General features: G+C 44.1%; 1 protein-coding gene across 7 annotated transcripts in view; it reads left to right on the top strand.

Moving 5' to 3' along the window:
• The window catches only part of SH3PXD2A (SH3 and PX domains 2A), a 373,953-nt gene that overhangs the window by 237,651 nt on the left and 109,622 nt on the right, over window positions 1–26,680 (top strand). For 4 of the 7 annotated variants that reach the window (XM_039481034.1, XM_039481032.1, XM_039481030.1 and 1 more), the window contains 2 exons: window positions 159–187; window positions 20,486–20,530. In XM_039481034.1, coding sequence (XP_039336968.1) covers window positions 159–187; window positions 20,486–20,530 — 74 coding nt within the window. Of the gene's footprint in view, window positions 1–37; window positions 188–20,485; window positions 20,531–26,680 lie in introns of those variants that run through there. The other 3 variants (XM_039481033.1, XM_039481037.1, XM_039481036.1) reach the window with 2 other exon arrangements.

The raw sequence follows: 26,680 nt of genomic DNA, 5'->3' as shown, positions 1-26,680 counted from the left end.
TGTGTGTGTCAAATGCCTTGCAGCCCTAGCCTCCAGTTTAAAGGAGGGAAAGCAGAGGATGAGTCCTTGAGTCTATGGGTGGGAGTCTGGGAAACACCCTTTTCTTTCCCCACATTTCAAACACTAACCATGTCAATCTGTTGTTGCCTATTTTTCAGGGAATATGGATCCTCAAAAAGAAAATCAGGTAAGAGACCAGATTCTCCATATAATGCATGGCTATGTAGAGAGATTTTTAAGAACCTTCCGTGTACCTCCTGTTGCATGAAATTGTGTGGTGATTTGACTCTTTCCTGCTCAAGATGGTTGGAGACAGAGGCATCAAACAGACTATAACTGTGCAGAGAGAAAACTGTCTTTATATTAAACTGCCTTTGAAACAAAAATGACTAGCCCCCTGCTGATTGCGCTTATACAGATCTTTCTCCAGTCCAAGAAGGCAGCTGCCTTAAATTTAAGTCCTCTTTCTGATCTATTTGTACCTGTACGTGATCCAAGTGCTGTCAGGTTTCTTTATGGGGGCGTAGAGATACTATTCTCTTTCAGTTTGAGCCTTCTTTTGTGGCCACCTGCCCTGCCAAGTTGCCTCTCCTAAGGGATCCTGTGTTGTGCTTGAAATAGTCTTGCCTTGTGAGTACCTCTGTGTGAGGGAGTCTTTGCTCCAAGCTTTGGGGTGTAGACTGGCTCAGAGGCTCTGGTTGGGGTATCTGTTTTGTATCCTAGCTGCTGTTACCTTTTGTAATTCTAATCGGACAATATAAATGACCTGAGGAAGAGCTGGAAAACTTACTTTTTGCCAACAGAAACTGGTCCAATAAAAGATATTATCTAATCTAATATAAAATCAATCCTCTTTTTCTCCCTCCCTTATATTTTTTCCAGACAGTTTTTCAAAAGTGACTTATGATTATGGGTTACTCAGTTTGATTGCCCTAAACTGGAAGTGGTAGGCCTGGCTTTGGAGTTTCTGAGCACCTGTGGGGAGTTCTGAGTGTGCTATACTACTGAAAATATCAACAGTCATGTATTTTAAACTAGGCACCCCAAATCAGTAGCCACTTCTGGAAGAAAAAAAGCCACACCCAGACCAACAATTCAAGTGGTGGTATGGTAGTTCCAAGTTCCCTACCTACCATGCAGATCCCATGGGAGTAAAAAAGGTCACACTCCTCTCAGAGAATGACATTGCTTGGATTGATTGGTCAGATAAATTATGAAAGATTTATGCTGCACTTCTGCAGTAAACTAATACACTAATGGGCTGCTGCCATCTGGCTCTGCTGTCCTATGGATTCACTGATAGTGCTGTACGAAACTGCCAGCTTGTTGCCTAGACAGGCCTAGAATGGCAGTATTAGTTAGAATCTCTGCGAGGGAATTAAGTGATACCTCATGGTTATGGTGGGACCAATGAGGTACTGGCTTGCTGTCATAAATCATAGCATGTGTGTAGCAGTTTTTGTAGAGTTTTGATTATCTGGGTTATATTATATCTGAACCTCTCCCACTCTAGAATAAAGGCTTATTACATTCAACACCTCCAGTGCCCCTTTTAGCAACAATTAACTATGTGGTTTAAGTGGGCCAGTCAATTCTCTGAACACCTTAGAAAGTAATTTGGTAAATGGCATTCTCCCTTTATCGGTAGCCTTGGATTTCCCCCTTTTAGTTAACGTTAAAACTGTGGTTCAAACCTTGCATTCCTAGCTCACAGGCCCATGTCTAGATCACTAGATGATATGTTAAGATACAGACTTTATCTTGTAACTCTGTTCTTTGTCAGACTTCCATAAAACATAAATGTATATGGCACTCCAGGGCATGTGGTGGTGGTTTATTTTTTTTCTCTCCCTTTCCCAACCCCCCAAAAGTGACAGGTTAAAATTCTAGGTTTAATGTTTTGTACATCTGAGATTATTAGAACATAACCAATTTACTGGTCACTTTATGCTGTCGCTCCACACTGCATTTTTTTGTAGATTGGAGGGAATTATTTTCTTTAGCCAGTCTGTTTCACTTCGTGCCCTAACCCAGTGCTGCAGTGTTTGGGTTGCCAATCTTGCAAAAGAAGAATTGTTTACGATAAGCATTTCCATTGCTTGTTAACCAAGGAAACGCTTCTTTGAGCTTCCTTGTTCACAAGCTTGTCTTACAAAACCTACATTTTTGACATCTGTTCAAAAAGAAAAAAAGTCACAATTACGAAGTTGTGTAAAAGCCCTCAGCAAGCCTCTGTATCAACACAAAGGGACAAACACAAGGAGTCTGGAGCAAGCGTTGCTGTGCCACCTTCATTTCATAGGTGTTCGCACTGTTGGCCATGCCTACATTGTCCAGATTCAGTTAAAATGAACACTTCATTGTGAACTAAGGAGCAACTGCAGCTTGTGCGTTTTGAACACTGGAAAAGGGCTGTGTCTTAAAGCCCCAGTTAAAGCACGTCTGTGAACAATGAGACTTTGCAGGGGATTTGTTTTTATTTTTAAAGTGGGTCCTTGATGCATCTATTAGTGGCAGAAACCAGGAGTCCTAGATTCCTAACCTTGAGGTTTCGTAGCTTAGCAGACTGACTATTTGTTTCTGTTCTAAATGTCACACTGACTTGCTGTGTGACCTCAAGATGTCACTTAGGTCTGGTGCCTAACTCCCATTGAAATCAATTGGAATTAGGTTCCTAAATATCTTTGTTTGAGGCCAGTGGCTTTCAACCTGCAGTCCACAGACCCCTGGAGATCTGCAGACTAAGGTTTCCAAAGCGGTCTGCAACTCCATTGGGGTAAAAAGTTGAAAACCACTTATCTAGGCCTTATTCCTTGAGTTGCACTCCCCCTCGGTGTAATTCTGTCACTATTTACACGAGGGAGGTGTTTGACCCCCTGCCTCAGTTTACCAGATTATACAAAGGGAATTATGAGAATTGGGTAGGTAGTTAGACAACCACTCTCCTTCTCCCATCCTGCCCCTTTGGGAATGGAGGTCTGGGCTGGTCGCTGGGAGCTCAAAAAGGCAACTGAGCAGTAGGCAACTGAGCAGTAGGACCAATGTATCCTGTAACTTCAACTACCATTTCCTCCTTACCCTTCTTTGGGATGCCACAAATAAGATGCCAATGAGTTGACAGGACTCAGGAGAGAGAGCGTCAAGTCAGAGCTTTGAATTCTGTGTCCGTGTTCCACCTTCTCCCACTCTCCGTACCCAGCTCCCACCTCTTGGTACTTGTTTCCTATGCGATAACATCGCTTGTTGGCCCTTTGCTTCAATGTCTGCTGTTGATTTTGGTATACGATATTGGTCGATGCTTTTTGATGTCGGGATTTGCAATGTTCTGGGATTCCCTTTTTATTGCTATACCTTTGCTGAGGAGGTGACCCTTTCTGACCAATGTCTGTGGCCAAAGGCAGCACACACATGCTCCATTTTCCCCTTTCCATGTGGCTGAGAGCACTGTCCAGACAGCTCTCCCAGAGCCTGCTTTCTTAAGGGGTAAGAGATCTGGGCACTCATGTGGCATCAGTTTTAATGTACTGATCTGTTAGAACAAACTGGTTTAACTTTCTTGGCACTTGGCGTGAATTGGGTTCTTCATATTAAGAACAACAATATGAGGTAAAATGCTCCTACAAACCCACTCTGACATGTTGACTTAATTATAAATAAACTATGATCACCAGACTCAGTCTGAATATAGTATCCTCGAAATAATGAATAATTAAAAATAACTGGGGGGAGGGGTCTTTCGAAGGTTTTGGGTTTTTTTATAGTTTTAGTCTCAACATTAAATCTCTTCATGAAGTCAAGGAAATTTTCACTCTCAACCTTTATCCGCTCATCACTTTAAAACCAATAAACTGGTGAACTGTATTTTCAGAGTTAAATATTATGGAACGGAGACTGAATATTACAACTTGTGGCCACTTGAGCTAACACAACTGACCTCATGAACTGGCTAAAAGATGCAAGCGAAACAGTTCTCTCACTAGGTGCAATTGTAGCCTTTCTTAAAGGTACACCTTATGACAACATTTGAACAGATAATAGGAGAGACAACTTGTTTTTATTGCACATGTGGCTGAATTCCTTTTTAAGATGACAAAACTGCTTAAAAACATGCCTTTAAAAAGTAGCTCTTCCAAATAAGTGCAAAAAAACAATATCCCTCCCTCAACATGAAGTAAAAAAGAAAATATAAACAGCCCTCCAGCAAAAACTGAACTGTAAACAAGTCTTGAGGCTTGACTGGATGGTGTGCTGTAAAAAGGCTTTTAGCCATGAATGTTAACTTATGCACAGTGTGGTCCCGCTGGAATTCTGCAACTGTTGCATTTGGAGCACTAATACAAGTGTGGAAGACACAACAGGAATTCTATGAATGCCTTGGAAGACCACTGACTGCCTTCTTATTTTTCAAACACATGCTCATTATTCAGACCCCAAATCAGCCTAGACTTTGGGGGTGGGGGGGAGATTGGATGAGTTCAGAACTTAATGAATGAATTGGCTATGGCTACACTGTCCCCATCAGGTTCCCTCCTTCTGACCCTTTGACCTCACTCCTGCCCCTGTTCTTTTATTAGTTGTCCCCGCACTTAGTGGGTTTCCGTGGCCCTGGTGGATCCTCCTTAGGCTGGGGGGATCCAGCATGGGGCGGCTTCCCCTCCCGCCCCTCTCTCTACCCAATAGTACACTTGCACTTCAAAGCACTTTGAAGCGCTAAGTGTAGTCAAAGCGCCAGCGCTGGGAGAGAGCTCTCCCAGCGCTGTCCATACTCCACCTCCCTGTGGGGAATAACGTACAGCGCTGGGAGCCGCGCTCCCAGCGCTGGGGCTTTGACCACACTGGCGCTTTGCAGCGCCGCAATTTGCAGCGCTGGAGAGGGTGTGTTTTCACACCCTGCTGCAGCGCTGCAAATTTGCAAGTGTAGCCATGGCCAATGTTTGCCCAACACCTGGCTTTGTGGTGTTCTGAACTGACATACAGCTTCTTTGCATTGGTACAAGTGAACAAAGTGAGTCTTACGTTAACGCTGTCTGCTGTGTGTGTGTGTGTTTATCATTATTATTTGTATTATGGGAAGCACCTAGGGACCTGCGTCACAGACCAGCACCCCATTGTGCTAGACACTATATATAAAGACACAACAAAAAGGCAGGCCCTGCCCCAAAGAGTCCAATTACATACGCTCCGATCCTGCCACCAGGTCTGCGTGGATGGAATGCCACCCAAGTCATTAAGGTTCTGCACAGACCTGCCTGCATGAATTTGATTGGGAACCCCTGGTCTGGATCATGCAAACTTCATTGCACTCTGACCCCCTTCTGACAACACAAATCACTACACGACCCCAGGAGTGGGGACTGAAGCCTGAGCCTGACTCAGGCCCCATCTCCCTGGGAGCGGGGATAGGCGAGGCCAGGGCTTCAGGCCCAGACAGGGCCTGCCAACTGAGCCTATTGCCCAGGGCTGAAGCTCTCAGGGTTTGACTTCGACGTGGGGCTTGGGCTTCCACCCTGGGCGGTGGGGCTCAGATTTCAGCTTTGGCCCCAGCAAGTCTAAGCCAGTCCTGGTGACCCCATTAAAATGGAGTTGTGACCCACTTTGGGGTCCTGACCCACAGTTTGAGAACCGCTGATCCAGACCTAAACTAGTAACCTTTGCTCTTATTTGGGATATGCGTGCCTGTTTTGCAGCATATCAGGTGCAATAAGTTGCTACTGAACTGTTTTGGTTGGGAGGAATTAGCTGTCACTAAACCATAGCAGCCTTGAAGGACTAGCATCAATCACTACTTGCATCCGAAGAAGTGGGTATTCACCCACGAAAGCTCATGCTGCAAAACGTCTGTTAGTCTATAAGGTGCCACAGGATTCTTTGCTGCTTCTACAGAACCAGACTAACACGGCTACCCCTCTGATACTTAGCATCAATCAGTGCCTAAGGGGCTCCAGTGCAGCTTCGAGGACTGGATCAGGTGGGCACATCCCATGTGTTTATAATGGATGATCCCTATTAGGTCTCTCCCAAGGCCCCGTGAGGCAAAAGGGGAAGGAATTCCTCTGCACATCCAAATTTCCGTATACCCAAGTATATGAGAAAAGCAGCTGACCTCCATTATCACTCAAACAGGCACAGGTTTTGTGCAGGTGTCCCGTTTGGCTTTTTTTCTGAATCAAAGTAAATATAGCATTTTAAGCCTGCAAATAGCCAGCAACACACAGGATTACATGCACCAATTTAGGTTAACACATTATCCACACCCTGCAACTTCCCATCTGTGCACTGTGAAACTGCTTAGGATGAGCCAGTATGCTAAGGGTTAAAGTGATTTAAAGCATTTGTAAGGCACATCAGTTTCCTATGGTGAGTAAGCTAAGAGGAGCTATTCTGTTGTGTGGTTGGCCAAAAGAAATTTGAGATTCCTTGGGTAAGATGTCCCTGCCCTTTTCCTCTAGCTTGCCTCATGCCAGAAGCTGTTATGAGGCTTGGGCAGATCTGACAAAAGCATCTGGGTCCTGGCATAATCGGAGGCTAGGCGCAAGAGAGCTGGCATGAACCCCCAAGATTGTTCCATAATGAAGACTCTATTTGGCCATAAAACTTTGGCAAATTCCCTGAAAGTGTAGTAGGTTAACCTGCTGCCTGCTCAGCAATTAGTCCTAGCTGTCTGGTGTCACACAGTAAGCTTGAACGCAGCCTGTTTTTATAGGGTTCATTTCTATTACAGAATCATGCTTCAAGATGTCAGGTTAGGGGAGACAAATATTTATGGCTGCATCAGTCATGCAAAGTCATGTTGTGTTTTGTTTGAGGATAAAACTCACAAGAAAGCAGAGTAAGTTTGTTTTTGGAAGGCAGACTGTTTGTTTTTTAAAATCCTTTCTTTAGGATGAAATGGGTGTTGGCTGTGAATATAGCAATTTTGCTTATAAATTTGTCTGTCAGTTTCTGATGGTGTTACAATAAGGGCATTGAGACTTTGGACTTCTTTCAGTACAGATGAGCATTTCAACTGTGAAACTTATATAGCAAGTTAGTCTACTAATAAACTTTATTCATAATTAGGAAATGAAAGAAACAAGTATTTAATATCCACTCTAGCAATTTAAGACTATCCACATGTAAATAACTTCTGATGTGAATTTAAAAAACTCAATTTAAATCACGAGTGTTCTAAATTGACTTAAATTTTTAATGGTGACATGTTTCAGAGTGATAGCTGTTAGTCTATATCAGCAAAAAGAATGAAGAGTACTTGTGGCACCTTAGAGACTAACCAATTTGAGCATAAGCTTTCCATGGGCTACAGCCCACTTCATCTGATGCATGGGTGGGGGGGGGGAGAGAGAGAGAAGTGCATGCATCAGATGAAGTGGGCTGTAGCCCATGGAAAGCTTATGCTCAAATTGGTTAGTCTCTAAGGTGCCATAAGTACTCCTCGTTCTTTTAAATGGTTGTAAGTTAGTCCTGATGTTTGTTCACCTGGCTGCAGACAGCTCAAACAATAGCTCTGAGCATTTTACACCAGTTACTTGAAACGAGGTGTCTACTTGAAAAACTAATGAAATCAGTATAACACTTTTAATGACTTGTTGTTTTTTTTTGTGTGGCATTTCTGATCTAGATTTGTGGATGGAGCCTAAGAACCTTACCGTCACTATTTTTTGTGCGTGCACGCACACACCCCTACCAGACTGGGGGCGGGGGGGAGGAAGGAAGCTCAGGACCTCTGCTTGCAGCAGGGTGGTGGGGTAGGGGCTTCTACCCAGGGGGGGGGCTCAGGGCTTCAGTCCCACAGGACATGTCTGCCAGTGTTTGGGGCTTCAGCAGGAGTGAGGCTGAAACCCCAAGCCCTGTCAGGTGTGCCCCAGCTCTCAGCCTTCTGAAGATTGTCGTCTGTGGCTCGGCGAGTCAGTAAGTTTTGGCTACCTCAGTATACGTGTTCTATGGGCTTAATGTAACCTCTGGTGTTAGTCACGTGCTGACAGTTAAGCACTAGCTCCACTAGAATTGAGTGTTTCTTGATTGATTGAAACTCTCATCTCAGGATATCTTCCTGTTAGGGGTAATAGGTATAATGTCCATGGAGAAACTTTTTTCTATTCTTCTCTCACACACCCCTTCTCTGCATCTTCTGTTCTATTAAAATCTCTCTTTAGCGAAAGGTTTATTTTCTTGACCCCTATATGAATTGTTCTCTTTGAGGGCTAACATTTCTGTGCTTAATCCTTCATCACCGTTACAAACCAAAGATCCACAAAGGGGCAGAGATGGCTGTGTGTGAGTAAAGTTGTCCTATAGTCCATACATAGTAGCCGGCACGCAGTAGGGATCAGGTTTTTGTGACACTTGGAGCTCCCCCTTTGCCTCATGTAGTGGAAACCTGTTTGTTTAGAGCTGAAGTTGAACGAGTCTAGCCCTAGCTTGCTATCCTTGTGATCTTTACATGGGAATGACCAGTTTGTAGACATGGAGTCTCAATAGAAACTGATGCCCACCTTCCTTTGTTCTTAAGGGTGCTGCTCCCTTGATAGTGCTAGCCCTGGTCAAGATCCTTAGGACTATTACTAATAGGATTATCCCATCATATTTCATTGTTATACAGAGAGAGCATTTAGAGCTGTCCCTGTTAGGATGGCAATAAAGGTGTAGGCTAACACTTACTAAATAGTATCTTAGCTTTCTCTAAAGAGCCCCATCTGAAAGTTTATTAGAGTGGATGAAACACAGATAATTAAGTCTTCCCTGGGTCTGGGAAGACTGAAATGTACTAAATCCCATCAGGATGGTCAGCCCTACCAGTGAATACATCTAGACCAGGAATCATCTGCATTTAAGAGGTAGGTGTTTCAATTTCCTTTATAAATGATACCTCAAAAATTGAGGCTTACGATTAAAATCTGACTTGGGAGGAGAAAGAGGGAGTTAGAGGTTTTTAAAAGCAAAAGTGAAGGCCAAGTCTACACTAGGAAATTAGGTTAGTATAATCCCTTGAGCAATGTGTAGGAAAAATCCACTTCCCGAGCGACGCAGTTAAACTGATCTAACCCCAGTGTAGACAGTGCTAAATCAACAGGAGAATTTTCTCGCCTATATAGTTACCACCTCTTGGAGGTGGAGTACTTATGCCAATGGGAGAAGCTCTTCCATCGGCATAGGTAATCTCTTCCCTGTAGTGCTACAGCTGCAGCATTTGAAGTCTAGACCTGCCTTCTGTTTAGCTCTGCTAATCACCCTCCTTTCACTGTCTCGCTCTCCCCTCCCTATTTGGGGGTGGAGGGGAACTTCTCCCATTGAAGAGGAGTGTTTCAGGCTAAACAGGTGAATTTGAGAATTGAAACAGCAAAAATAGAAAATATTTTGTAGGCTGTTGAAATCTGCTTGAGGATGCGTCAGTGTCCCGGACCATGTAGCTCTGGCTTCGTGTTTTAATCTCTCCAAGGCTTCTGCAATCTGTGACATGGATCACTGCAGCCTGAAGCACATGCTCACCTTTGTCTCCATAAAACACTTGTGTGCACTGACTGCCTGTCTTCCCTATGTTGTGGGAAAGCAAGGTAGAAAGAGAGATGGTGGGCTGGAATTCATGGTGTGCCATTTGGTCTGGGTTGGTGAGGGTAGATGGGCTGCTCAGTCGTGTCAAATGGAATTTCCTAACTTGCTTTTCAATTGTTGATCTGACTTGTAACAGTAATTTTGAATGTGAAGAAATAATTTCTCCTAGGATTAGCTCCACGGCTATGTGTAGCCATTGTAATCACTATATGGAATTAAAAACAAAATCCAGCAGGTGCTGCCAGAATATTTTTGTCCAAGTGTTTCTCTTTATTTTAAAAATAGTGGGGGAGGCAAGCAATTAAGGAGAGAAGGGATTTGAAAGTGTGCACAACCAGTGCCAGATAGAACAGCAACAGACACAAACTAGTTGAGACGCTGCCTGGTACTACAAGATGGTGATTGCCAATGGGACTTGAGGATGCTTGGCCCGTCTCAGCATCTATTCGTATCAAACACGGAGGCTCAGATCTCAACTGGATTTAGGTACTTAACTTCCATTGAAATAAGCAAGAGTGTTTTATGCACCCTGTCAATTCAATACCTTTGAGAGTCTCTGTCTAAGACCTTTGTTAATCACAGAAAAAATTTTGATCTCGGAGAACTTTTTAACAGAATAGGATCCTTCCTAAGCTGGTGAGTTTGTGTGTTCAAGTTCAACTTGTTCTTCCAGTTTCTGGTGTAGCTGTCCTGGCCAGGGCAGATCCTCTATAGAACAATGCTCAAACATTGTCTTCAGGCCCTTGGTTTCAAATCCTGCAGTACAAACTTTCTGAGGAGTACAGGGAGTGACCCTCCTTCCACAATTTACAGTGAGGACCCTGCTAAGTCTGAGTTTGCAATGTTGGAGCGTTGTGGCTTTCGGAGGAAGAATTTTGGGCAGGCTATTCAGTCTGGTGCACTCTGTGTGATTTGCGTTATTACTGTTCAGTGGAGATCTGGATCTACTTAAGCAAACGGACACATTCAGAGTCCTGTCTGCAGTAATTTGGTGCAGGGAAACCGATCCTTCTTGTATACCAGATTTTAAACTACTTGGTTAAATGAGATGTTTTGAACATCTGCCTAAGGCTACTGAAAACACAGGCACTGCTAGGATCTTTTATTTCATGCCACTTCAGATTGCTCCTGACTGCCTGGCCTGCTGAATATACAGGATCACTGTCTTCTCCTGGGTGGCCCTTACTTCATTGGTTTTTCCTTTTCACTGTGGAGGAGTTGGGGACTAAGACAAGGTAAATGTCTGTCCCCATTGACTGAACTGTGCACAATTCTAGGCAACCAAGTTTTTCTGTAGCTAGTCCTACTGCTGTATGAGGAGTGAAAAGGTGGGTCTGGACTGGGAGAGGCTCAGGGAGTGGGATGGAGGAATCATGGAGCGCAGACTCAGTGCTTGCATACCAATGAGACAGACACTGTTGCGGAGAGCCTCAAACTCCATGGATCTGTTGAGAAAGGAAGCTTTCAACTTGTCCATGGTGCTCCCTTAGGAATCCTATATAAACTAGTGGAGACAATAGTAGCAAGTTCTTATGTCATGAGAACATAAGTTCTTACATGGTATCTTCAGTGCCTTCCTGCTGGGCATCGAGAGATGTGACTAATGTCCGTATGCACTATAGTTGTAGTCATGTTGGTCCCAGGATATTAGAGATACAAGGTGTGTGAGGTAATAACTTTTATTGGACTAACTTCTGTTGGTGGGAGAGATGAGCTTGTTCATGTGATTAACATCTGTCACATGCCTTCTTGTTTCTCTGATCCTCTCCCCATGGGGAGAATTTGTGTGAGTGGGATGGGATATTTTTTTGGTCTTTTTTTGTCTGCACTGTTCTGTGTATTGAAGTGTGCCAAGCATTTGGAGCAGAAAGTGCTGAGACTCATGATGGCTCTCCATTCCTGTGGAAGTTTGTTCCACAGTCTTGGAAAGTTCTGCCTCCTGCACAGATGATCTTTATCCTTCATGGTGGAAAGGTCCATTGTACCAGAAGAGCAGAATTCTCCACCACGGTCTCAATCCTGGAGCTTTAGATTTTTCTTCAGGTCTCCTGGGCCCAAGCTCCTGAGGGTATATCTGCATAGCCAGCAGCAGTGAGTCTCCCAGCCTGGGTTGGCAGACTTGGGGTTGTGCTATTGCACTAAAAATAGTTCTGAAGTCCACGTCTCTTGAGATGCAATGTCTGTGCAGCTGTTCTTAGTGCAGTACCATGACCCCGAGTCTATTGACCTGGGCTGGGACGCTCCCTGCTGTGGACTAGGTAGACATGCCCCCAGTTCCTTTAGGATAAGGACTAAAACCTTGATCTTGACTCTCTTCTCTCCACATTGGCTTCCTATAGACAAGGGCAGGTTTGATGTCCTTGCAGTTGCCCATGTTACTGAGAAGTACAATATCCTTCTGTACTAGCTGGAATTTCCTAAGAGCTGATATACATGCGAGCATAAAGCTTTCTTTGCTTTAGTCCAGATGGGAGGTGTCAAAGACGGATATGCAACTGAGATTGGGTCGTCGTCTGTCAGGTTAGATAGGCTGCGACAAGACTCTTTAGATAGCAGACAGCATTGCTAATGAGAAATCCAGGCTCGCTCTCAAACTGTAGACAGACTGACTAGCTGTTGGAAGGACGCACCCACTGAAGTCAACTGCACTGTGGCTGTGAAATTCTTCATAGTGCTTTCCTTGCCCAACAGTATCACCTCTGTCTAGCTCAGATTCAGATTCAACCTGCTGCTCATCCATGAGCTGATCTCACCCAAACACGGGTGCATCTTGGTTGTGTATAAGGTGAAGGACAGGCAGGCAGATGAGACACAGCTCTATTGCTGGCGTTGGAGGTCCTTGTCCTCTTACCACTTCAACTAATGGCTCTATGTAGATGCTGAATAGGACTAAAGAGAATTGATCCTTGTGGAACTTCACAAGTTTGGGGTGAGGGAGTGTAGTGGCACAGGTGTAGCTTCCCATTGCCACTCTTTGGGTACATTCCCTCCAGGAAGGACCATTTCCATGGTCTATCTTGAGTCCATTCTCCAGGGCTCCTGCCTCACGTGAGATAGCAATGTCTCATGCTCATCAGTGTTGAATGACCCAGGAGGAGGAGAAGCATGGATGTCTGTCCGCTATCCACTGACGAGCTCATCTATCAGTGGCACTAAAACTGTTCTTACCCCATGACCTAGCCTGAATCCAGACTGTGCTGGGTCTGAGCTGGGGGAGTGTAAAGAGTAGCTGTTCATTCTAGGGGCAGTGGAAAATAAGGTTAGCTTGTCTGTCTATGGATATGTCTGCACTACCAAAAAAGCCTGCTCCAGTGAGTGTCCAGGTTGACTGACGCAGGCTTGCACTATGAGGCTCAAAGTAGCCTGGTAGATGTTTGGGCTCAGCCTGGAGCCTGGGCTCTGAGACCTACCTCCTCCCCCACTGGGTTTCAGAGCCAAAGCTCAGGCCCAAACATCTACACGGCTATTTTTAGCCCTGTAGCAGAAGCCCCAAGTCAGTTGAACTGGGTTCTGACACTTCCTTCCATGGGTCTGTCTTTGCAGTGTAGACACCTTTAGTGTTTGCACCTTCTCATAGTGCAAGTGTTACTGCCCCGATCAGAACATTGGCCCTCGTACTCATCTTTCTGCAGTTATCAATATCTAGCTCCAGAGGGGGAGACACAAACCTCTCTGAATACACCACCTCTGTTGTGCAAAGCTGGAGAGCTGGTGCTGCCTGCTCATCCATGGCAAGTAATGGGCATTTGCCCAGATTAATATTTCCTCTTAGCTTGCATAGCTGAAAATGTTACTGATAGCAGTAAAGTTATCCAGATTCTCGTTTTAAAAATCGGCGCCACCACTTGGACCCTAAAATGGCAACATTATCAATGCCCTTGAATATGAACACACGCTAGCATAATAGATCAACCATATGGCGAGTGGAGCCCACCCTCACTGTTGTCAGACAGCTACTCGTGATTTAAGGTGACCAGACAAAAACAAAATAATCCTGCTTATTTTTCCATTTTCTCAAATTGGATTAGGATGCTCTTTAGGCTTGATTTGCATTATGCACTGTGTGTGTGTAATCCTAAAGGCAAATGTTTAGGTCTTAATTTCCTTTAATGTGCAGCTTGGTTTCTCAGAAAAGACAGTAACTGAACATGGTCACTAAAATACAGATGTTAAACTAGGGCTGTGCTTCCTTTTCTACAGTATGTAGAGCACATGATTTGCTCTTGCTCCATGTCTTCGTTTAGACTCTCTGGTAGGGATTTTTTTTTTTGGTTGCGGGTTTCTCCCTTGTAAGAGTTTGCTACACAGATGATTTTCCGAGGCACGCTTTGTTCATGTGAAAGCCAGATGTGAATATTTTCCAAGTGGTTTGTGTGTGGGTCTAATATACGCTAGGCAGTTCGGTTTACGTGGCAAGTGGAAGTTATTTGAAACTGGTCTGCAATCAGATGAGGGGGTGGGGGTGAACCAGTGTTTTACAGGATAGCAGGCTACTGTTTGAGGAGGACAGATGCGCTCTTGGCTGGACAATACAAATAATTGTTGGGAGTTCTGGTCTCGCTTCTTGCAACAAAATCTATATTGTATTTTAAGAACAAAAGACACTTGCAGACCAGAGTAACAAATGATCCCAGCACAGCCTATTTGAGATGAGGCTAAAATCAGTAAATAAGATCAAAATGAAGCATCCTGTAACGAGTAATGTAAAATACTTCTTTGACCAAGGTTTGCCTGCTGAAACATCAGCAAGATGATGTCTCAATTAAAAATGTGAGCAATTGATTAGTGATGCGGTGTGTCAGTAGTTTTAGTGTTCAGAGTCTGAGTATTGGCATAGGACTGCGGGGCTCTGTTATACAGTAGATTACAGTTGGAAGGCTAGCATAGCCATCAGTAGGCCTTTCCTTTATTTAAATGTTTTGGGGGGGGGGGGTTTGGGGAGGAGGGGTTGGATCCTGTCCCCCTTTTAAGGGCATATATGTGCTCTAAACAATTGTATTCCCCCCCCCACCCTCCTTTTTAAATTTTATTTATATTTGGATACTAGACTCTTGTTTCATTAGAACAGGACACGAGAGAATTCTGAAACCCTACAAAACAAAAGCATATGGCTATGTTGACACAGCAGCTGGGAAGTGTCATCCAGCTTGGGTAGACATACATGCACCAGCCCATTCAAGCTGGAACCTAAAAATAGCAGCCTGGGGGTAGTAGCAGGGGCAGCAGCCGGGCCATGCTGCTTTTTTAGGTATTGGCTCTGGATGAGCTTGCGTGTGCTGTGTAGATCTGCCTTTAGTCTCTCACACCTGCTGGATGTTTAATGACCCATTTTAAAGAAGCTCTCTAAAAACATACACCGAGGATGGCTTTTAAACATTTGTGTTGACATTGTATGTGCAGCAGAAGGGACTAAATGCAATGCATTGCCTCTACCACGTGGCAAGGAAAATTCATTTGTCACCCTAATGGAAGATTGTGTCTTTTTTTTTAAAAAAGACACATTTATTTGTGCTGTAGTAGCAGGAGCTCCAGCTGGGGACCAGGACACTGCAAACACCGAACAAAGATGGTAGAAAACTTGTCTGGGGTAGGTCTCTGCTCAAAAAACTGATACCTCATTGGTTGGTGTGATAAATGGTGTAATTAGTTTGGTCAACATGGTGTGGGTTTGTGGGTGTTTTTTTTTTAACCCCTAAATTCCTAGCATTTCTCCTACCTTTTTTTGTTTTTGTTTTTTCCCATCTCTCAAGTAGTGTACAACCCTAATGACACTTGACTAAGAGTAAAACTCCCAAACCCATAGCGTTCAAGTAGATTCAAAATCTGATTAAATCTTTTGTTGTTGCTTGTCCTTAGTCCACCTGGCTTGACATTATGTAGACCTGGGTTTCAGTCCCTGCAAGAGAGTCAGTCTTAGTGCCCATGTTAACAGGGTTTCTATAACATTTTGTGATCAACTTGGAGACCAACAATAATAATTGCTGAAAATATGGACACCAGGGTGAAGCTGGCCATGAGATGCTCTATTGAGGTTAGACTTTATAAATGAAAGTGGGTAGACCAAGTCCAACTGGAGTTGAAATGGGCCTGAGCTACGAAGTTCAGATTTTTAAGTCATCTCCGGATGTTTCTCTTCTCCCTGCTGTGAGTGTCTAATGTAATAGCTTCCTGGAAAATTAGTCCATTTGGATCAGTCGCAAGCCTATTAAGGACCATTGCCAGCTGTTAGACCACCAATGAAGCTTCCCTAGCTCAAGTGGTACACAACATTAATGGCCTGTATACAACCTTATTCTGCAGGACGTTTTTTTGAGTAGTTGTTTTAGTTTATCAACATATTTCCACAAACAAACAAGTGTGTGTGTGTGTGTGTGTAGGAGGGATGCTGGGAATGTACATGGTATTAGAATGAATGGATAGACTTGCAACTGGGATGCTGTTGTCCCATGATCTGATCATCTATTATTGATCTGAAGTTCAGTAATTTCTCATCACTGATTTCAATGGGAGAAGGTTTAGCCCAGCACTTGCCCTTAAGTGTGCTTGTACGTACTTACTCAATGGGGGATCTTCATGCTCATTCTTCCCCTGCCTGGCTTTGGGTGTAATATTCCCTGCTGGTGTTTTGGGGGGCAGGGCTTCATGATAGGCACTTCTAGTCTATTAATTTTGCATGTGCAGAGGTCTTTAACCTCCAGTGACATGTAGGGGATTTACCTTCCAGCTCCAGTGTCAAAAAGACAATAGGCCCTTTAATGTGAAGCTCTCTGGCCATCGGACTCTCTTGTTGAAATGCAGTACAGGAAAATTATAGTGATGGTATGCTGCACATTGAGAACTGCTGTTTGTGTTGTCGGCAGCAACAGCAACAAAGAAACCCTAGAACAGCTAATGATGAGCAGGAAAAAGAGTGCAAATGAGTTTCCTTATTCCACTTGTTGCTTTCTGTTTAGTCCTTCAGTGGATTGACTCACACAGTGCATGGTGAGAACTCCTGTCTTCCTCATCTTGTATCCCTAACGATGGTCTTCTGACATGGCTGCTATCCATCCAGCAACAGATGATTGGTTGGGGCTCCTCTTTGGAGATTTTCGGTGCTGCTTCAAAAAGACCTTACTGTGTGAGATGGTCTCAACCTCAGCTTTGTTCAGGGATAGGGAGAGCAGACGTTGCACCATCTTCATTTGAATTGTCATTCTTTGCAGTCCAGCTGAAAGATCATGAATGAGACTGGAGTCTCCCTACAGGAGCTCTGGGTCTACTAATGGGTGGCCTTTATGGTTCCTCCAGAACAATCAAAATCTGCCTTCCCCTGTGTGCCAAACAAGGTAGAAGTCTCCAGATTAGGTTGTAAGGGCTTTGGGGGATGGGTTGTCTTTTAAATCTGTCTAGACAGCGCCTAGTTGCTAGTGCAACATGTCCCCAGCCCACAGCTAGGGCTCCTAGATGCTACTGCAATACAGACCGTAACAAGCAGTGATGGGAAAGAACATCACTGTCTCTAAGCCCTGCAATTAGGCCCCTCTCTAATGCTTCAGATATTCTCTGGCTTTTGCAAAAAGCCATGTGAATGTAGCATTAATTTCTTTGACTACACCTGACAAGACAGAGCCAACAGACCGGTTCTATTGAAACGACTGGTGGGGCTGTATATTGTAAGCTTAGTGTCACAACCAAGGAGTCACAGCCCACTTCTCCATCATCACCACCACCTCTACCAGTAGGAGGAAGACCAGAAAAGCCTGTCCTTAAAGGCATCGAGGAGGCTTCTGGTGAACTCAAAATAAAATCTGCTTCTGTCTTTCAGTCTGCCATGGCAACTAGTTTAATTAAATCTTACAAGCATCTTCTCTCCCCTCCTGCCCCCACTCCTTTGCAGTCTCCACCTGCGAAGGCAGAGCTGACCTGTCTGTAGACAGGGCAGCAGTCTGAATCGGACTGGAGGTCAGCAGCTGTTTCCAGTAGAGACACGCCTCTCCTGTTTCACTGCCGGTTCTGTGAAATTAATCCCTGAATTGAAGGGGAATCTTTCCTAATGCTACTCACAAGCCACTCAGCTCCATCGCTTTGTTCTTAAGGAAACCAAGTCCATAACTACTTGTTGCTGTGTGGTGTGTTTTTTTTTGTTTTTTTTTTATAAAAGGCCTGACCCCATTTGAAATTGCAGCAAAATTCCCAAGGAATTGGATGGGGACATGCTCAAGCCCCAGATATATTAGGAGTGGCTTGCATTAGCAGGCAACTTTAACTTCGCTTCCAAATGATGGTTTTCTCTCTGTCATTGGTAACTAACTGGCTTTCAGCAATGTAATGGAGGGGAAGCAGAGGGAAGGAAGTGAGGGGGTTGTTCATTTACCATTACCAGTCTCATTTGAAATTGACACCAAGCCCGGCGCAGAATTCCAGTAAAACTCTGCCCTAAAGGGAAACCCTGGGCTGTTTATGGCTTTTTGTTTTTCTGGCACAGTTGCAGAACGCTCCAGCCTCTGCCCTCCTCTGCCCCGCCCCCTCTGCCCCCCCCCCCAACACTCTCCTCGTGAGGCTGCATGCATCACTGCGGTCTTGAGTATTTTTGTTATTTGTTGGGGGAGGCTTAGAAGCTGGGAGCAATTAGAGCCTTAAGCGTCTTGGAATTAAAAAAAAAAAATCCCCAAGAAGGCAGTTTAATGCTAAGCAGATGTGTTGTGCCGGAGCAGCTGAAATATGCTAGTTGTCTTCTCCAGCAGCGCGCTCATTTATTTCTAACTGCTATCGGGCTCTGGCATACAAGAGAAGCGCTGATCCTTTTTCATGCGTGGGAATCCAAGAAACCCAACTACTCCTTAAATTCTCTCTTGTCTTCAGTCTTGGATCAGCAGCTGGAGCCAAGAGGGAAAAGTGGCTTTCGTCTAAAAAGAGATCCTACATCAAATAAGCACAAGGTCCTAGCCAACTGCATGAAGAGCTGGGGTTAAGTACCAGCAGTTACTTCTACATGAGCACCACCAGTTCAGGAGAGCCACCAAGTGACTCCCATTAAGTTCACTCTCTGTTGGAGCTCCAACATAACTGTAAGACCATGATGGACGTTTCCTTATTCCAAATATTTTTCGTCTTCAGCTGTTTTAGTTTCCAGTGTCAGCTTGGCTCAGTGCACACTTTGTTGGAAATTCCCTTTTCTTCTGCCCTCCTCTGCCTCTCTTTGGATGACATTTTGTTGCTTTACTTAGAATTCTGTGACCTGTGTCTGTCTATCCAGAGTAACCTGCATATGGCTATAGGTGTTTATGTATCTAGGCATGTCACTGGATGTATATGCACAAACTGGTAATTAAGACTCTCCATCTCTCTCTCACACCACCATCCACAGGCAAAAGCTTGAATACACTGCTGGTATTTAGTTGTTACACTCAATAGCACCTCTCATTTGTAGATCTTAAATCACTTTGAGTTGGGAAGTATTGTTACTTCCAGTCAAAGAATCCATGGTAAATCCAGAATGTCCCTCCAGTCTAGTGCCCAGCTATGGAGTCTTATGGTCTCTAAAGACATCACAATCTGCTGTGAAGGGTAGACTCTCTTGTTCTGTTGGGCCAAATGGGAAAGTGAGTTCCAGAGTCAGTGGCCCTCTGCTGAAAACCTGTTGATCCTAGCAATTTCCATAAACCTCTCTGTGCTCTAGTGTCTAGCCTCACTGTGTGGAGAAAATCTGCCTACCTCAGTGGGCATTCTGAGCTTCAGAGATCCTTAGTGCTATGGAAATGCAACGTATTAATTAGGCAATGTTTTTGACTTTATATTTTCAGTTGGAGAACCCACTGAAAGTGACTTCTTCTGCTGTGCATTGTGTAACTGGTGAATTGCCAGGGACCAAAGGCCTGTTCAAAGAATATTATCCTGTGACTCCAAATAACAACCAGTCACAAATAAATCCCCTAATGTGTATTGGTTTTTGTCTCCTTCAAGTGGTATCTTGCTGCTATGAGACTGATGGAGCCAAAACAGTTCTTAGCATTACATCGTGTGCCAGAATATAACACAAGGAATTCCACATATTACTTTGGTGTGTGGCATTCTGGAACTGTTATAAGTCATGTTAAGTCCCTCGCAAGATCTTATTTTTAAGAAATCATGTATGAATTTTAGTTAATTATATCAAGAAATCTTTCTCAAAGCTATTTGCTCTTCCTGCCTACTTCCAATGGGGGCAGTGTTTCTGTCTGAGATGCTAGTTCTGGTTGTCCGGGTCTACACTCAAAATGGCTTAAACAAATGTCTGGTCAAGGAATAGATCTGCTGATTTTTATTTTTTTAAATAAACATCCAATGCCTCAAAAAGGCATATTTGAAAAAACTGACTGCTTCCAGCATCCTAAAACACAGTATTTCTTCCCTCGGAAATAGGGCATAAATCTGACCTTGTTGCCAGACAATCTTTTTGCCTATTTACTGGGCTTTTACTGTAAATTCACTCACTAATGCTTGATGCTTTTGTTCAATGCCTGCTTGAAATGCATCTTTCTTTAGGCTGTTTAAACTCTTTCCATGGAGCACGAGTTTCCTTTCTTTGCAGGAGGACTGAGACCTAATGGGTCAAGAAGTTCCCTGACTTACACTCCATGTAACTCAACTGGGGTTTCCCACAGTGTCATTATGCCTTAATCTCAATATTTGGAATGAATGGGAAAGTTTGCATGTGGATCATACTGGTCAGATGACTAGAACACATGTGAAACTTTCTAAATTTCAGTAATTCACCTAAATAAACCTCTGAATTGCTGTGACTCCGATAATAGCTTAATCACCATCAGCTTCTCTTCTCAGACTGTTTTTAACCTTTCTTTTTCAAAGCTGTTTTAACTCTTCTTCTCTGCAGAGCTATGAAACTGCTTGCTTGTTTTTCTAATTACTTTTATTTTATTTTATTTTACTGCTGCCTTCTTCTTGGACTTTGAAGTTTGGATGTCCAGTTTCTCTGAGACTCCAAGGAAGGATGTTACAGGTATTAAATTGCATGGGGGTGGGGGAAAGAGGAGGGTGTTATTTTTGGTTAACTCTTAGTATTCAGCATGCCACTGTAAGAAAATACCATTTAAAATCAGTGTTTAGTTCAGACAATGTATTTTGGGGCTTTTTGCGTGTGAAGTGGAGGGAGGCCATCTTACTATGTTCTTACCTTCTAAGTTCCTAGGCTTTACAACATCCCTGTATATCAACTTCTCAAAATATAGACCTCAAAAAGAAAAGGTGGCTCATTATGGGCTCTAACCCTTAAAGGTGATATTGTCACTGCCAGGGGATGGGAGTCTGACTCTATTGCACTCATGTGACTAGCACTGGGGAAGGAAGAGATGAGGTTGTCAAAGTACATTGGGGATCTGGTACACTCGGAAATGAGCTCTTCACCCCACCCCTTCCTCTAACCTGCACCATTCCCAACCAATTGTATTGGTGCTGTGAAATGGCTATTGTGCACTTCTGTGCTCTTGGTCCTGCAGTGTGGAGACTTCACAAGCATCCCCAGTGAAACTGTACTAGAATGGACCTGAATCTGAACTCTAGGAACATTTATATCTGAATCCAATGTCCCCAACTCTGGGGGAAATCCACTGGGTTGTTGGATGGGTGCTGTTCTTATGGCATCACACTTTGAAACCATAATGTTCATGGGAGACAGCTGTGCAAATGGATGAAAAACACCTCAAAGTGCCTGTTCATCTTGGCTTGGGAATTGGGGGGAGGGGGGGTTAACTGTTACTCGCTCCCCTGGTCAAACAGCTAGACCACATTGTAATGGAGTTCATGAGAAATGTCTTGTAGCAGATAACTAACATGGGGAATGGGCTTGCAGAAGGAGAGTTAAAAGCTATAACTGGGAATGTGGTTAGACAGACAAACATTCAGGAGAAAGGGATAGTACAGGTGGATGGAGCTCAAAGCAGGTCTCCTTCCACTGTGAAGTGTTTTCTGTATGGAAACGCTTTCCTACTCCTCTGCAGCAAGTGAAAGATGTGTTAATGTAGCCATATTCTTCTGTATTAGAAGATACTATCTCAAACTCCTCTTTGCATAATTCTCAAGTGAGGAGGACACTTTGCACTTTCTCATAAGGTCAAAGGCTGGGAGGAAGTGCCTTATGTGTCTAAAGTGAAAAGCAGAGTTTCTTATTAGTGAGAGAAGGTCTAAGCATCTAATGCAATCCTCTACCAGTCATTAGTTTCCACATACCTGGGAATCTGCACCAATGCAAGCATTTGCCTGAAGTAATGCTCTTTTGCCTTGATAAATAAGTATATCTCCAATTATTATCTCCTAGAACTGGAAGGGACCTTGAAAGGTCATCAAGTCCAGCCCCCTGCCTACACTAGTAGGACCAAGTACTGATTTTTGCCCCAGATCCCTAAGTGGCCCCCTCAAGTATTGAACTCACAATCCTGGGTTTAGCAGGCCAATGCTCAAACCACTGAGCTATCCTTCCCTCCCCTCACCTTCACAAACAAACAGAAAAGGGCAAGAATCACAGGGGAATGCTAGAGAAGACATGGCAAAGACTGATTCCTTCTAGCATGTATTTATCGTAAGGGGCAAATGGAGCAGGTCTCATGACACTGCATGGATTGACTTCCATACAATGGGTATGACTCTATTAAAATAATGCTAACACTGATGGTTTTCTTTGTTCATAACTGGTCCTTGCATTAGAATGTAAAACATTCTAAAATATGAATTCTCTCCCCCAAAACATCTGCTCCTTTAATATTTATAATGAATTAAATAATTCTTCACAAATCAGTTGGTCATCTTCCATCAACTAGTTCAAAAAATTCCAAGCCTTGGCCAAAAACAATACATTTTATTCCTCCAACGTAGGGTTTCATACCATGTGTCTGTGGAGCAGCTAGAAGCTTTGTCTCACTGAGGTCAGTAAAAGTAATTTATAAGAGGCTTTATTTCACAGATGAGAACTTGGGACTTTTCCTGGAGAGGTTCTCTGCAGCACTTCTCATGTAGATCTTGCATTCATTGATCTAGCTGATCCCCCTCCCCACATTGACTTCTAATCTGGCAAAATTATGTTAGGGACTTTGCCACTTAATCTGTATAAAAGCTTCATTGGTTGGTCTTTGCCCCAGCTATGCTCAGAAAGGACTCCTCCCCCTCCCCCCCTTAAGACCTGGTTGGGGGAGTTATTGCAGGAGTGGAGTTGTCTGCTTTTTTTTCCCCCTCCTCCCCCTCCCACTGACTAGGTTGACCTACTTGATTTTAACAAATTTACTTACCCTTTGAAGCCCCTCTGACTGGTAGCAAACTGGATGCTATGACAACAGGCTCTGAGAGTTCAAAGTGACCACTGAGGATGGAAACTGTGGAATATGTGCATTACTGGAGGCTGGTACGTAGTCCTGGAGATGGTACTTCACTGCAGGGAAAAGAAACATTTTGGCTTGTGGACTAGATTAAGGATTTCCCTCATGTCCAGCATCAGAGGGGTAGCCGTGTTAGTCTGGATCTGTAAAAGCAGCAAAGAGTCCTGTGGCACCTTAATAGACTAACAGATGTATTGGAGCATGAGCTTTCGTGGGTGAATACCCACTTCGTCGGATGCAAGTGGCTATTCGCCCACGAAAGCTCATGCTCCAATATATAAGGTGCCACAGGACTCTCTGCTCCTCCATGTCCAGTCATTCAAACATTCCTTAATAGACGTCTCTTGGAACCAAAATCTGTTTACTAACCTATTTCTTGTAGAGTTGCTCACAGGGGTTAAGCAGTTGGCATTGCGTTTTATCCCCTCACTAAAGTATTCTCCCCCCCCCAAAATAAAAACAAAAAGATGAACTTGGCAAGTGGCCTCAAAGGGGCAACTGTGCAGAACCACCTGTTGTACAGATCCGTTCAGGATATCAGTATTTCTGTGCTTCTCCTCTGACTTTTAAACAACCCTCCCCCTTCTCTCTCTTGCTCGCTCGCTATCCTGAGTGTCTTCTGAACAAGGTGTCTATTTTGGGAGTGCTACAAGTTTGTAGAGCATGACAGGTATGGCCCCCTGAGCCCATGGCATTGTAGTGCAAAGAGACCACAGGTCCCGGTCTATCGTGACACTCCATCTTGCTCACGTGCAAGCCCCATCCTGGTCAATACAGAGTCTTGACAATGACTCCACTTCATGCAAGTCGGGCTTAAGCAACCTAAGTGGTATTTGGTCGGATTATTGCATCCCTGCCCATACTTCCTCTCCTGGTCATGTGCATCTCTTCACTCTGCCATCCTCCAGGAGTACTCAGTTTTTAGCCAAGCATTGGACACTAACCAATTTTAATATTTATTCCTTTGCTACTATAAATTAATCTATTTGTGTTTATAGGTAGTACCTGGAGACCTCAACCAAGAAATGCATTCACTGTGCTATTTACTTTAAAAACATAGTAAATACCATTCCTATCTCAAGCAGCCTACATTCTCAGACCAGAGAGAACAAGTGCACAAGGCAAATGGGTGGGCGGGGAGTGAATTAATAGTAATAGGATTTGGTCCTATGGACTAATTCTGTGTGTAGTTTGGCTTCATCTAGCTATGATTGTAGCTAGAATTGCTTCTCACCCGCTGCCTAGCCATGATCCAATGGCAGTCCTGGAGGCATCACAACCTAGCTAGACTTCCAGGGTGGGCTTGAAGGAAGATAATGTGGTGGCCTAAAAATGAAACCATCTCCTTTACTTATCTCACTGAGCAAGGAGAAGTTTTGTGTGTTGGTCTGTCTGCAGGTACCAGGCCAAGTGAGGTGGGTTTTCTAGAGAGCTGAAAATCTGCAAACTAGTAGAGGCCAAATTCTACCCACAGATGCTCTCACTTAGTTTGTGTTGAAAGCCACGTGCACATCCGAAAGCAGGAGTCATTACCAGGGGAAAAAATGGGATTCTTGAGACCAATTTATCTTTGTCAGCACTTAGTAGAAAACAAACCCAGCCATTGCAACCTTTCTTTCTCTCTCTCTCTCCCCCTCTCCAATATCTCCCTTGTTGATATGTGCACACAAAATAAGGTATCCATCTTGGCCTCTAACTGTACCAAAAAAAAAACACCTTTGGGTAAGTACAGATGAAAAACCAGCATAGATCCTGCAGGTCTCCAGGCCAGATTCAGCACTGGTATAAACAGTGATGTGACTTGCATGTTGGGTGCAAGTGACAAAGTAGTATCACTTGCGTTCGGTGTGTGGGAAACAAATGCAGCGTAACTGGGGTGGAGAGGGGAGGAGGATGTTACAGGAAACACAATTAATGGATTGAAAGGCCCTGCTTATCTGTTAAGACTTTTGCCATTGCTCCTAGAGTCAAATTCACCTTCAGTTAAGCTGCCACTGACGTCCGTGTGGACTGCACTTGCTTTTGCCCCCCCTAGAATCCCAAATTGAGGCAAATTAACTCCCATGCACCCCCAGGGATAGACTAATCTGGGTAAGGTAGATGTAGCCACCTGTACCCACCTCCTGGCCACCTTGCACCCCTGCCCTTGGTATATGTATGCTGATAGAAGGTGTCTAACTAGGAACAACCGAATGAAATTAAGAGTAAATTTTAGGAGAGCTACATGGGGAAAATGGGAGTGAGAAAACAGGACTCCATGGATATGTCTACCCAGGAATAAACAAACCTGTGGTTGGCCTGGGTCAGCTGGCTTGAGCTTGTAGAGGGTCCCAGAGCTCAGGCTCCAACTCAAGCCCATACGGTTTAGACAGCAAGTTTTAGCACCACAAGCCTGAGTCAGCTGACCCAGGCCAGCTGCGGTGCTCTTATCTCCATGTAGGTGTACCCAGTGAGAATGAGATGAGAGGTGGTGGAAACCCCTTAGACTGGTGTATTTTAAAACTAGACTGGATAAAACCTTACCAAATGTTCTGTGTAGCTACCTTCAAAGCAGTAAACTAAATACCAGGTCTTCCAGGCTTTCCAAAAAGGGAAGGAGGTGGGTGTGGTTTTATGAAATTGGGTCTGCTAGGGAGCAGATGTGAGTGATTAACTGGATTGCCTGCTATGGCAGCTCACTCTGCCCATGCACCATGTATCTCTTACACCCCTGATGCTTTCTAACCCTCTGCTCTTTGTAGTCAAGATCCTTCCATTGACATTCTAGAGCACTCTCCACCATGAAAAGTATCCCATTCCTTTTGGGACACCAGATCCAGATTTAACTCTGGAAACAAAGCATTTATTTTCAGTTGGATGCTGACTATCATAGATTATTAGGGTTGAAAGAGACCTCAAGAGATCATCTAGTCCAACCCCCTGCTCAAAGCAGGACCAATCCCCCAATGGCCTTCTCAAGGATTGAACTCACAACCCTGGCTTTAGCAGGCCAATGCTCAAACCCTCTGCCCTTTGTCATGTCATATGAGCCATATCCTGACAGGTGCTGAGCACCCTTTGCTCCTGTGGAGTCACTGGGAGTTGTGTGTGTCTGGCTCCAGCCCCCCCACCCCCAATCAGACCTTATACTTGAAAGCAACATTTCCCACCTTTGAAAGATAAGCCCCCATTCAGGAGCAAGAAACTAATTGTAACCCTTCCTTCCCTTATACCCTGCCAGCTGCTTTTCTAAGATTGCTTTTAACTACAGGTCTTCCATTTCCCTCCCCCAGCTAGTCTCCCTCACACTTCAGGAAACCCTGCTCTAAGGAATCCAATATGAACACATTGCTGCAGCAAGCAGAATTAGGGCAAATGCCAAAGTACTTAGGTGATTTTAAGCTGGTGGGAGACCCTGTCTGGCAGCTGCTTGAATGATGTCCAAGTGGTTTAGCACATCTGTGTGCAAAATACTTAAGGAAAGTTTTCTTAACTTTTTCTACCTGTAACCTAGTCATTTGGACTCCATAAAGTGTGAGCCAACTTTCCAAGAAGGGGTGGGGGAAGGCAAATCTAACCTTTTTTCTTTTTCCCCTTCAGCCCCCCACCCCCGCCTCTAATTTTTCTTGGCTCTGTCTTAGAAACCAGCAGATAAAAATAAAGTCCCAAAACTAACAAGCTAATCTTGGCAAAGGGCAATATTTAACTTTTTTTTCATTTCTGTAAAGACTTTATTGGAAAATGCTGCAAAAAAGCATAAAGGAGGAAAGGAAAGAAACTGAGTGTTTGTTTGAGGAAGAAATCGG

The sequence above is a fragment of the Mauremys reevesii genome, linkage group 7 (genome assembly GCF_016161935.1).
Source record: "Mauremys reevesii isolate NIE-2019 linkage group 7, ASM1616193v1, whole genome shotgun sequence".
NCBI classification, from domain to species: domain Eukaryota; kingdom Metazoa; phylum Chordata; order Testudines; family Geoemydidae; genus Mauremys; species Mauremys reevesii.
This window is presented reverse-complemented; position numbering and strand designations above follow the sequence as displayed.